The 13,500-nt window shown below is 41.5% G+C and overlaps 1 protein-coding gene across 1 annotated transcript in view; it reads right to left on the bottom strand.

The window, feature by feature from the left end:
• Positions 1-2,012: 2,012 nt before the first annotated feature.
• LOC125457768 (IgGFc-binding protein-like) overlaps positions 2,013-13,500 on the bottom strand; it is a 108,802-nt gene continuing 97,314 nt past the window's right edge. Inside the window, exons 61-62 of the mRNA XM_059651192.1 lie at positions 10,807-10,968; positions 2,013-2,291 (exon numbers count right to left, since the gene is read on the bottom strand). Coding sequence (XP_059507175.1) covers positions 10,816-10,968 — 153 coding nt within the window. The 3' untranslated portion in view covers positions 2,013-2,291; positions 10,807-10,815. The remainder of the gene's footprint in view (positions 2,292-10,806; positions 10,969-13,500) is intronic.

The following is a 13,500-nucleotide window of genomic DNA, read 5'->3' as shown; positions in this document are numbered from 1 at the left end:
GATGGGTAATAAATGCTGACCAGCCAGCGATGCCCACATCCCACAAATGAATAAACTAAAAAAAATCCAGGCTAAGTCAACTTCTGTCAACAGTAACATCTAGAATGTGGATTCAGTTATAGAAATGCTATATCATTGTCAACGGGGACTGGATAAATTATCTCTTTTTGGAGATAATCATTACCTGGCATGTTATTTGTAACTTACTATCCCAAGACTGTGTGTCGTCCAGCTATTGCTGCATACAGACATTGACGGCTCGGTATCTGAGGAGTTGTGAATACAGCTGAATGTTGTATAATCCGGAAAAAAAATCAGGGAACAAAAGACCAGTGAATCTGACATCAGTAGTGAGTAAGTTGTTGGAGGGGATTCTGAGAGACACAATTTACATGCATTTGGAGAGGCAAGGACTGACTAGGGATAGTCGGCATGGCTTTGTGTGTGAGAAATCATGTCTCACAAAATTGAGTTTTTAGACAATATGACGAAGAGGGCAGAATGGTAGACAGTGTCTACATGGACATTAGCAAGGCTTTTGACCAGATCACATGGAGAATTGGCTGCTAAAGTTAGATCACGTGGAATTCAGAGAGAGCTAGCCAATTGGATTCAAAGATAATGGGAACTGCAGATGCTGGAGAATCCAAGATAACCAAGTGTGAAGCTGAATGAACACAGCAGGCCAAGCAGCATCTCAGGAGCACAAAAGCTGACGTTCGGGCCTAGACCCTTCATCAATTGGATTCAACATTGGATTGATGGTAGAAGACACAAGGTGGTGGTAGAGAGTTGTTTTTGGAATGGTGGGCTGTGAACAGCAGTGTTCCATAAGGACGCTTGTTTGTAATTTTATATAAATGATTTGGATGAGAATATAAGAAGCATGGTTAGTAAGTTTCTAGATGACACCAAAATTGCAAACATTGAAGAAGATTATCTAAGAGTACAATGGGTCCAATAGGCCAAGGAGTGGCAGATGGAGCTACATCTAGATAAATGCAAGGTGTTTCATTCTGGTAAGACAAACCAGGGCAGGACTTACACAGATAATGGTAGGGCCCTGGGGAGTGCGGCTGAACTGAGTGACCTAGAGATTAAGATACATAATTCCATGAAGGTAGTGTCACAGGTAGACAGCGTGGTGAAGAAGGTGATAACACAGTATGGAGCTGGAAGAACACAGCAGGCCAGGCAGCATCAGAGGAGCAGGAAAGTTGACGTTTCGGGTCGGGACTCTTCTTCAGAAATGGATGAGGGGAAAGGGAGCTGGGAAATAAATAGAGGAGGAGTGGGGCTGAGGATCTTGTGATGCAAGTACATGACTCAAGCCGATAATTCATTGCAATACTGAGGGCTTGCAGATGGATGGCAGGCACCACTTTTGGAAGAGATGTTAAACTGAAATCTCAACTTTCAAAAAAATGGACACACAAGATCATACGTCATTAACTGAAGAAAAGCGTGACAGCTTCTGCCAATGAGCTGGTCTATATTCTTTGATCAACATCAGTTCAAAGAAGAGACCTGGTCACTCTGACTTTGTGTGAGTTTGCTGCAGGCAAATTGGTTTCCATGTTTCTCTACATTCCAACAGTGCCTTCATATCAAAAGTAAAGCTGTAAAGTACTTTGGTATGTGCTGAGGTTGTGAAAACTGTTGCACAGAAAGAAGAAGGATCCCTGGATTTGAAACATTAACTCTGCTTTCCCCCGACAGATGCTGCCAGTCCTCTAAGATTTCTACATTGTTACAGATCTTCAGCATCTGCAGTTCTTTATTTTGTTTTAGCACATAGGAGAATTTTCCTTTTGTGGCATCCTCTCAGATAGGCTGCAGATTGCAAATTTCTTCAGAAAGAATTATTTATTTTTGAAATCCTGCGCAAGAGAATTAGAATATAAGGTGGTGTGCTGAGACAGTGAAGACACAGGAAGGATGAAATGCAACTTAAGAAACAGATTGGAAACAATCATATTTTAATTTGTTTCTGAAATTCAGTAGAAATTATACATTAGTATTTTTAATGAAGACAATTGAACAATGGGCAAAGCTTTCAGTTATAAACACTGATGAGTTTGACATTCCGTAAGGTCGTAAACAATTACTGTAATAACATTTAAATAGAAAAAACATTCAACAACCATAGAAAATTACAACATAGGTTTGAGCAGGTCTTTTCACTAATGAAGACAGATCATTCACCATCATATCAATCATGAATAGTATGATTTCTTGCTGAACAGATCTCATCAACTCCTTTGTCCTGACAGGTTCCAGAACTGTATTTCCTAAGGAATGAAAGAAATTATTAATAGGATGGGTCCATTAAGAACATAAAACTTTAGGAACAGGAAAAAGCCATTACTACTATAAGCCTATCCCTTTTTAGCTGCTAATATATCTTATTGCCCTACATCAGGTCCGATAGCCTGGGTATCTGACAGCCAGCAGAACATAAGGCTGACCGCTTAATCTCATTTGACTGTTGATCTAGAAGACCCAGCATGATTACAGTGAATACCAAGGAAATCAGTGTTCTGAACCTTCTGCCCAAAACTAGGAAAGGATTGACAGGAGGCTGTTCTGTTGTAATGGCAGCAGGTAAGCTGCAAACACCCTGAAATATGACACAAACACCAAGTAATGGGTATGTAGATAATGCTATACAGGACCTTAATCCTGCTGTAGTGTGTAGTTCAAAAGGATTTTGCAATAAATCAATCTACCTCTTCGTCCATCATGACCTTCATTTCCTGGTGTTTCCAAAAACTTAGCTAATTCCCACTTTCTATTTTAGTGATCTTCATTGAACTTTTTTAGAACTGAATCACACGTCGAGTACAATTATTCCTATTCTTGATTTCTGTTTACTAGTATATGACAGTGAAAATATAAGCCTGATGGGAAGTCAACAGCTTGTACCACAAAAAGTCACTGGTTAGAATTACCCTCACTGCAGGGAAGGATTTCCCCTGGGGGGTGTGAACAAAAACAAGAAGCCCATTCTGTACAGTGATGTAATACTATACAATGATTTTGTTCTATGTTGTAAAGCAATCTCCTCACCTCCTATGTAGAAAATATACTGAAGCTCTGCCTGAACAGGGGATTTGGGTTAAACAAGTGAACTGTAAAAGCTGATAATTCACAGTTTATTACAGATGGGAAAATGTGTTGCTTGGCTTTAACTCTGTGGTAGAGTAGGTCTTGAAAACTAGAAATATCAAATCAAAATTGAGTAAACCATTTTTAAAAATCTGTGGTGAAAAGTGAAAACACAAAGCCCCTGAAACTGCAAGACTAGTCACTCAGCAACTGAAAGAGAAATATTTATTTTGATGTTTCAGGCAGCGTGAAATGGCCTGATGTATCATACACACTGACAGAAACAGCTTGAAAATGCCACCACTGCATTCATACCTATATTTACACAGAGCCCCTTGAACAATAACAATAATAGTCAATGTTATAAACTGAAGGCTAAAACCCAGCATCTGTTGATCTGTGTGTGGGGATATGTCTCGTTAAAAGCTCGAAGCAATTTACTTAAATAATTTAACTTCCCTCTGCAGGAAGCAGATAATTAACTCTTGTGATCACAGTTCTGGTTTTCGATTGAAGTTAGAAGATTTCCTCTATGCAGCATGTTTAATTAAATTGTGAAACTCTCCTTTCATAGAAGGGTTTACCAGTTGATTTTACAGAGACCCCAGGGAAATATTCACATTCGCAGCTTATAATAAATATTAAGAATCAACTCTTGTCAGGGATTTTACAGCAAATTAGTAGATGCAAAACCATGGCCCTCAATCCCATCTCCTCCCCAACTGTTTTTGACTTATGTTAATGCCAGACCACCCCACTGCCCTGCAAGAAAATCAGTCAATGTGCTAACTTTAAACCATCTTCATGAACATTAGGAAGAGGGTGTGCGTTTCTGCTTTTTACAACATAATCTAATGAGGTAATGATGGTACGCAATATTGCTCATCAATATACGGCCCTGGCGGCTAAGGGCTTTTCCTGTGGTGAAATAAAACAAAGAACTGCAGATGCCAGAAATCTGAAACAAAATATGCTGGAGAAATTCAGCAGGTCTGGCAGCAACTGTGGAGAGAAAACAAACTTAACACTTTGAGTTCAGTGACCCTTCTTCAGAACTCAAGTAACTGTTTGTTCTCCACAGATGCTGCCTGACCTGCTGAGTTTTTCCAGCAAATTCTATTTTTGCTCCTTCTATGGTACATTTCGATGTCAATAAATGCTAAGCATATACATCAGACATGGATGATACAGAAATTCTAGTTAAAAAGGAGTGTGAAATATCAAAAATAAAGCAAAATGAGAAAGGAAGTACTGGAGTGGCCACCTATATTGAATATGAGCTGAACGAATAATATCCTAGAGACAAAAAGGACTGCAGATGCTGGAAGAAGGGTTCTCACCCAGAACGTTGACTTTCCTCCTCCTCAGATGCTGTCTGAGCTGTTGTGCTTGTCCAGCTCCACATTTTTGATTAACACTATCCTAGTCTGTGTAAGCAAGCCAGTAAGAAATAGCAGATACTCTAAGGATATTTCTTTCAATTTTCATTAGACACGGGCATAGTTCAAAATTACTGGGGTTTGGCAAATATTGTACCGCTGTTCAAAAAGGGTGTTGAGTAACAGACCAAATAAGGGTAGGCCTGTCAGTTTGACCTCAGTGGTTGGAAAATTGTTGGGATTAATGTTGAGAAATATGATTAACTGTTGTGAGGAAAAGCAAATATTAGTCAGGAATAGTAAACATGGTATTGTTAAGAGAAAGTCAATACTTTACCAACCGAATTGCACTTTTAGGAATTAACAAGAAAAATGATTAACATGGATTTTCATAAAGCAGTTGACAAGGTCCCATGTGACAGACAAAAACTAAAGCCTATGGATATAGGGGAATGTGATGAGTTGGATCCAAAGAGACAGGAAACAAAAGGTAATAGTCAATGGATGTCAGTTTATGTTGGTGTTCCACTGGGCTCAGTTGTGAATTCTTTTTATTTATTCATTCATGGGATGTGGACATTGTTGGCTTGACCAACATTTATGGCCCATTCTTAGCTGCACTTAAGAAGGTGGTGATGAGCTACATTCTTGAACCACTGCAATCTGTGTTGTAGGTAGACCCAGAATATTGTTTTGGAGACAGTTGCTGGATTTTGTTCCAGTGACACTGAAAAAAATGGCACTATAGTTCCAAGTCAGCAGACCGGAGCTGTAATGATGGGCACCAACACATCAGACTAAGTGGCCATCTTACGTGCCGTAATTGCTGTAAGATATTATATCAGTAGTTAAATAGTCTCTGTGTTCTGTGAAACATCAACCTCTTACTGTTCTGACTTTTATTACTCACAATGAGGTCCTTCATGGGTTATCTAGCTATGTGAGGCTCCTTGGGGAAGAGCGACCATAGCATGATTGAATTTCTAAGGTTTTGGAATAGATCTGTGGCTCGGGTTGTGGATGTTGAGGTTGGTTGGCTCACCGTGCTAGTTTGTTGTTCCGTAGATGTTTCATTACCATGCTTATGTCTGCCTAGACTGTCCCTAGCCTGTCATGGTAGAGTGCAAGACAAATGGGCAACTGCAAACAAAAGTACACCGAAAAGCCACGCACAGGGACCAGGTATTGAACTTCAGTAGTAACCATCCGAGCACACACAAACTTAAATAGTGTTCGCATGCAGTTTAAAGGGCAACAACACATTGCAGCAACATGGAACTACGCCAAGAGGAACAGGAATACCTCTTCCAAATGTTCAAGGATAATGGATATCCAAAGAACTTGGTCAGGAGATGCCTACAGGAGCAGCATCAGAAAGATTCTACATGCCCTGACACTCTCATCGCACCACCCTAAATCAGGAACACCAGTCAGAATGCACCACAAGACTTCTACGACCACTGGGCATCAGAGTGGCACACAAATGCACATCAACCCTACGACAGGTGCTCCACTGAACTAAAGACCCTGCCATGGACAGGACCAATGTCATCTACAAGATACTCTGCAGAGACTGCGAGAAACACTACATCGGACAAACAGGAAGGAAACTAACAACAAGAGCACATGAACACCAACTGGCTACAAAAAGACACGACCAATACTCACTCATCTCAATCCACATGGACAAGGAGAGCCATGACTTTGACTGGGACAACACAGAGATCCTGGGACAGACTGGGCAGAGACAAGCATGGGAATTCCTGGAAGCATAGCACTCCACGAAGCAGGCTATTAATAAACACATTGAACTCGACCCCGGATACATTCCACTACAGAGGAAACCTGGAATTGGGGCAATCCATTGCAACGGACCCCAGAGTTTAAAAACCAGGCGGGAAAACGCACCAACACTTCATCAGAGGCTGCACTGAGGATGTTACCAAGCCCAGTAATGAAACGTCTGCGGAACAACAAACCAGCTCGGTAAGCCAACCAACCTCAACATGGTAGAATTTTTTACCAAGGTGAAGAGTGAGGTTGTTGATTCGGAGACTAGGATGCTGAAACTTAATGAAGTAAACCAGAGGATACGAGGCATGAATTGGCCTTGATGTATTGTGGGAAGTTGTTTAAAGGGATCACAGTGTATAGGCAATGGCAAACATTCAAGGAACGCATCAGGGAACTGCAACAACTGTTTATTTCTGTCTGTCACAAAAGCAAAATGGGTAAAAGGGCTAATCTATGGCTTACTAAGGAATTAAGAGATCATATCCAATCCAAAGAAGAAGCATACAGATTGGCCAATAAAAATAACAAATCTGAGGATTGGGAGCAGTTTAGAGTTCAGCAAAGAAGGACCTTGGGATTGATTAAGAAGGAGAAAATAGAGTGTGAAAGTAAGCTTGCAGGGAACGTAAAAGACTGATGCTAAGAGTTTCTATAGGTACCTAAAGAGAAAGAGATTGGTAAAGAGAAATGTAGGTCCCCTACAGACAGAAACGGGGGAATGTGTAAGAGGGGACAAACAAATGGCTGAGGAACTGAATACATAATTTGGCTCTGCCTTCACAAAAAAGGACCTAAATCAGACATCAGAATTGTTGGAGAAGGCATGATTTAGTGAAAAAGTAGAGCTGAGGGAGATCAATATTAGTAGAGAAATGGTGCTGGGAAAATTGTTGGGATTGAAAGCCAATAAATCCCAAAGGCTTGATAATCTACATCCCAGAGTAGTTAAAGAAGTATCTGTAGAAATATTGGATGCATTGGTGGTCATCTTCCAGGATTCTAAAGACTTTGGCACAGCCCCTACAGATTGGAGGATGGCTAAGTCACTCCACTATTCAAAAAGGAAGGTGAGCCTGACGTCGGTAGTGGGGAAAATTCTCAAATTTATTGTCAAGGATTTTATAGCAGAGCATTTAGAAAACAATGGCAGGATCAGACACAGTCAGCATGGATTTATGAAGGGGAAGTCATGCTTGACAAATCTGTTGGAATTCTATGAAGATATAACCAGTAGACTTGACAAGATGGAGCGAGTTAATGTATATATGGACTATCAGAAAGCGTTTGACAAAGTTCCACATAAGAGATTAATGTGCAAGATTAAAGCACATGGAATTGGGGAAGAACATTGAGATGGATAGGGAAATGGTTGGCAGACAGGAAACAAAGAGCAGGAATGAATGAGTCCTTTACAAATTGGCAGGCAGTAACTAGGGGGGTGCCACAGGGATCAGTGCTCGGACCCCAGCTATTCACAATATATATTAACGATTTGGAAGAGGGAACAAAATGTAGTATCTCCAAGTTTGCAGATGATACTAAGTTGGGTGTGAAAGTGAACTGTGACGAGAATGCAGCGATCCTTCAGAAGGATCTCCACAGGTTGGATGAGTGGGCAAATCAATGGCAGATGCAGTATCATTTGAATAAGTATGAGGTTATTCACTTTGGAAGCAAAACCAAGAAGGCAGATTGCCACCTGAATGGCTAAAAATTGGGAGAGAGGAGTGTGCAGCAGGACCTGGGCATCCTTGTGCACCAGTTGCTGAAGGTAAGCATGCAGGTTCAGCAGGCAGTAAAGGAGTCAAACAGTATGTTGGTCTTCATTGCGAAAGGTTTTGAGTAAAAGAACAGGGATTTTTAAAAATTGTACACATGGCTCACAAAAGTGCCTGTTGAATTAAAACCCTAGAAAATCTCAATTCAAGCACTACTGGATAATGCACAAATTTCCACTAGCTTAATGCAGCCTAATCCAGTAGGATTTGGTTAAACACAATGAGCCAGCTGTGATCATGGGATTGTCAGCATTTGAATGACTGGAATGCCTGCAATGCGATGCTGTTTAGAATGTGAGTTACCACAATGGACACTGCACTTAGTTCACAAAAAAACATATCTTAAAAGGGCAATATGAGATTTGCAGTGAACTCTCAGGGAATGATTCAGTTTGGAGTGACAGCTAAGAGAAGTAACTTATAAAAAACTATGTTTGTCCAGCTTGTAATTTTCAACCTGTATTCCTGTAATTTTCAATGATGCACTTCCTATTAGTGCCATGTCTAGCTGGGAGGGCAGCACCAGCCCCTTCATTTAACAACCAGCTAATAGGAACTTCTTGTTAAAACAATTTAACTCTTTACTTGGAAGCAAGGAAACCAAATATCACAAATACAGTATAATGATGTGACTACTGTTGTATAGCTATCGAGGAACTGAAGCAAACAGTTGCCCAGATGTTAATTTTCAGCCATAAAAACTTCAATTTCACTCTTCCAAGGTGATGGTTCAGAATATTTTGAGAGTGATCGACAGTAAAGTAGAAGGGTCAGGAAGGTGGCAATGTGTTGGAGCAGAGATTAAATGAGGCAGTATTTGGAGATGACTGATGGGTGAGAGTTGCTTTTTAAGTAGGGAATCATGACAGCTATTTTGAAAGATGCTAAAACTGAGTCAAGGATGAGCTGTGATGAAGGGTCTAGGCCCGAAACGTCAGCTTTTGTGCTCCTGAGATGATGCTTGGCCTGCTGTGTTCATCCAGCTCCACGCTTTGTTATCAAGGATGAGCTCATTTTGAATAACGAACATGATCATGAAACTGAGAACTGTGTAGTCAGCAGCTCGAATAGGGTGACAAGATTTGGTCTGGGATGGAATGTAGGCAGAACCTGAAGCACAAGGGACCAATATTAACCTCTGGATTCAACACATCATTCTCTGCCACTTCCGCCACCTGCAAAAAGAACCAACAAAAACCTTTCACATCAGACAAAGGTTCACCTGCATATCTGCTAACTTGGCATATTGTATCCACTGCTCCCGATGTGGCCTCCTCTACATTGGTGAGACCAAGCGGAGGGTCAGAGACTGCTTTGTGGAAAACCTACGCTCGGTTCGTGACAAACAACAACACCTCCCAGTCACTAACCACTTCAACTCTCCCTCCCACTCCCCGGACGTGTCCATCCTGGGCCTCCTCCAGTGTCACAACAATGCCACCTGGAAACTGCAGGAATAGCACCTCATATTCCACCTTGGAACTCTACAACTCAATGGTCTCAATGTGGACTTTACTAGCTTCAAAATCTAACTACCCCCAGCTTCATCCCATGACCAGCCCCGCCTCTCATCCTCGCCTCATTGATCTGTCCATCTTCTCTCCCACCTATCTGCAACTCCCATCTCACTGACCAATCCCCTCCACTACCTACCTGCTACCACCATTCCCCCTACCTTTCCCAGCCCAATCCCCCACCTCTATTATTTCAGAGCCCCCTATCCCTCCCCTATTTCTGAAAAAGGGTCCTGACCCGAAACATCAGCGTTCCTGCTCCTCTGATGCTGCCTGGCATGCTGTGTTCCTCCAGATCCATGCTGTGTTATCTCAGACTCCAGTATCAGCTTTTCTCACTATCTCTTATTGGAATAGACCGGATCAAAGGAGATACACACAGTTGACTGTTTCAGCAGCAGATGGACATGAGTAGGAATGGAGGCAGCAATGTTGTAAGGGTGGAAGTGGATAGCTTTCAGTTGTATAGGATAATGGAATAGACTTTATTTCTCCAGCTGCACATCTAAATACAAATTGAGGTTGTTTGAATTTCCATTTGTGGAAAAATCAATCAATTTTGCCCAGAATTTCTTCATGAAAGTCAATCCATGACATGCATTTGATGCACAATCACTCCTAGGAAGAGATTTTGAGAGGTCAGTCGTTTCTTTCAACACTGGGCTATAAACTGGTGGCGGTGACTAGCTTTTTAAATTGTATCAGTTTCTACAGAAGTTGAAACAAAGTGAAAAAAATGTCAAGAACAGGCAAAAGAATGATGATGTAAATACATTTCTGATTACCATCAACTGGCCCATAACACAAACTAAACAGTCAAACAAAGATAGCATCCCACTTGTCTATGATACACTCAACAGCAAGTATCTTCCAAATTCTCTTAAGCCAGTTTCATGTAGATAGCAAAGGGCCCTTCAGCGAGGTGAAGAGGGTGTTCACCGCTGTTGAACAAAAGTGAAAGATCATACCTTCAGAGGCAAAAATTTATGAGTATAAAGTTCATTATGAATTTATAGATTGTACAAAATAATGTCAATATCACTTAATTGCAAAAACTGGCCAATGGAAGATGGCAATGTAGCATTGGGACACCTGTTTCACTGACAAACATTTTCACTTCTTTGAGGAAATTATATCGGAGACATTTCATAACGTAGTTTTCTTAAAGGAAGTCAGAAAAATTAAAAGACATTCTTAAAGAAAGTCATACATTCTAAATAAAACAGTAGTTACCAAATTCAGTTACACATCAGTAGATTTGCAGATATACTGCCCATTTCTCTTCAGACTGCAGTTCTCATTGCTTTCACAGCCATTGTCTGCACAGTTTATCTCACCATCTTTTCCACAGCTACATTTTTGGGCACAATTTTGGGTCAGCCAAGTCTCTCCAATCTGAAACAGTGACACATGAATGTTATTGGAGGTAAATAGACATATCTATTCATAAGAGTATACAGTGCATGCTTAGCTTAGTTTGCTGTGCAGCTGGTTTGTAATACAGAGTGATACCAACACTGTGGGTTCACTTCCTGCACCGAGGGAGGTTACTACGAAGGATCATCTTGTCAACCTTGCCCAACATCTGAGGGCTTGGTGACTCTCAGGTTAAACTCACCATCAGTCATCTCACTGTAAATAGAGGAGTAGCCCTATGGTCCTCTGAGACTTTGGGAACTTTACCTTCCCTTATGTTTATATTTGGTGTTTTATAATATGTTCACTTAACATATTTACTGGCATGAATAATGATCTCAACTATCAAGTTGAAAGAAAAATCTTAAACATACAGTAGATCTATCAGTATCTAAAAATATAAGAACTACTCATTTGGCCATTCAGAGCCTGGGTAAAACAGCACATTTTGTTGAAGAATTTTATCTTGCATTCATCAGAATAATTTTCAAGAATACTAACCCAAGGGGAAAACCAATGTTTTGCTGCATCACATCTGACTGGTTGGCAAATGGAATCTGATAGAGGCATTACTATAGAGAATACAACAGTTAATCATGATTGACAATTAATTGACAGGCTTGTTTAAATCTGAAACAAGGCAGTTTGTCTCTGATTCATCTCAGAAAAAGACAAGTGGAATAAATTTGACTCCATTTCTCCTCCTCACCAAAAGTTGCATCGGCACTTGCCAACCAAATAACTTAATTTGTCTGAGCATCTGTTGCACAGGTACAGGAAGTCCTGTTCTAGGTAGCTACTGGACAATTTGATTGACTAGCAGCTCTACAGCCCCAAAAGTGGCCATCGCTCAATCCTGAGGCTACTGGGACTACAAGCAGTCCTGAGTACAAAGTGTCATGGATCCTACAGTTTGGTAAATCTGGAAATCCTGGAGAGGCTTAGCTGAGATACACCAGTGAGAGCAGTGGGTGAAGGAGTCAGAATTTAGAGTCTTTGGGAGAGAGAGGATAGGGAAAGATAGATGTTACAAGCTTGGATGCAGTGCCATATGGTGAAATGAATCACCAAAGGGGTGAGCACATTTTTTTTGTCTGTCACTAGATGGTGCAGTGAAAGTTGGCAGGTTATTCACCATTCTAACACCCCTTACACAAGCTTCCTTAGTGAGACGAAAAGTTACACTGGAGATGATTGATGCTTTATTTTATGCATCCCACCACCTCTAAGTATGCTATCAGGGAAGGAGGAGGAAGGTGCTGTAAACTCCAATATTCAATGTGTGGCTCTTTGTTTAAAGTGTCTGACACATGCTGCAGGGATCTTCTCAAAAACAGTTAATGCTAGTCTTTCCGTACAGTTACAGGAGTTGATACAATAAACTCTGTATCTTTTGTAACCTATCAAAGGAACAACGGCATCCCCTTGTGATCTGCACCAGTTATTCACATACTTCTCAATGTGTTTCTCTTCAGGAACTTTAGAGGCAAATTGATCAATCACTAGGTAAGATAGGCTTTGGTTCAAATCGTGAAACCACTTTAATCTTCAATAAGATGGAACAGCAATTAAATCAGTGATAAAATTCATGTTGTTCAATCTGTACAATTTTTGACCTTTCTGCTTCAGTTTCACTGCTCTAACATAAGCCTGCCCTTTAAAGTGGCTGTAACTCAATTTTATTTCTAACTAGTGGGAATGTGGGAGGTAAGGGTCACCACTAGTGTCCCTGCTGACTACATCTGTGGGAAGTGCACCCAACTCCAGCTCCTTGAAAACCGCGTTAGGGAACTGGAGCTGGAGCTGGATGAACATCGGATCATTTGGGAGGCAGAGGGGGTTATTGAGAGGAGTTACAGGGAGGTAGTCACTCCTCAAGTACAGGAAAAAGGCAGATGGGTTACGGTCAGGGGACGGAAAGGGAACCAGCAGGCAGTGCAGGGATCCCCTTTGGCCATTCCCCTCAACAATAAGTATCCCGTTTTGGATACTGTTGAGGGGGACGACTTACCAGGGGAAAGCAGTGGGGCACAGGTCTCTGGTACAAAGTCTGTCCCTGCTGCTCAGAAGGGAAGGGGGAAGAGGAGCAGAGCAGTAGTCACTGGGGACTCCATAGTTAGGGGGACAGATAGGAGGTTCTGTGGGGACGAGAGAGACTCACGGTTGGTGTATTGCCTCCCAGGTGCCAGGATGCGTGATGTCTCTGATCGTGTTTTTGGGATCCTTAAAGGGGAGGGGGAGCAGCCCCAAGTCGTGGTCCACATGGGCACCAACAACATAGGTAGGAAGAGAGATGGGGATTTAAGGCAGAAATTCAGGGAGCTAGGATGGAAGCTGAGAGCTAGGACGAACAGAGTTGTTGTCTCTGGTTTGTTGCCCGTGCCACGTGCTAGTGAGGTGAGAAATAGGGAGAGAGAGGAGTTGAACACATGGCTACAGGGATGGTGCAGGAGGGAGGGATTTGGATTCTTGGATAATTTGGGCTCATTCTGGGGTAGGTGGCACCTCTAC

This window comes from Stegostoma tigrinum, chromosome 14 (genome assembly GCF_030684315.1).
Source record: "Stegostoma tigrinum isolate sSteTig4 chromosome 14, sSteTig4.hap1, whole genome shotgun sequence".
NCBI lineage: Eukaryota > Metazoa > Chordata > Chondrichthyes > Orectolobiformes > Stegostomatidae > Stegostoma > Stegostoma tigrinum.
Note: the sequence above shows the minus strand (reverse complement) of the source record. Positions and strands in the feature narration are given on the sequence as shown.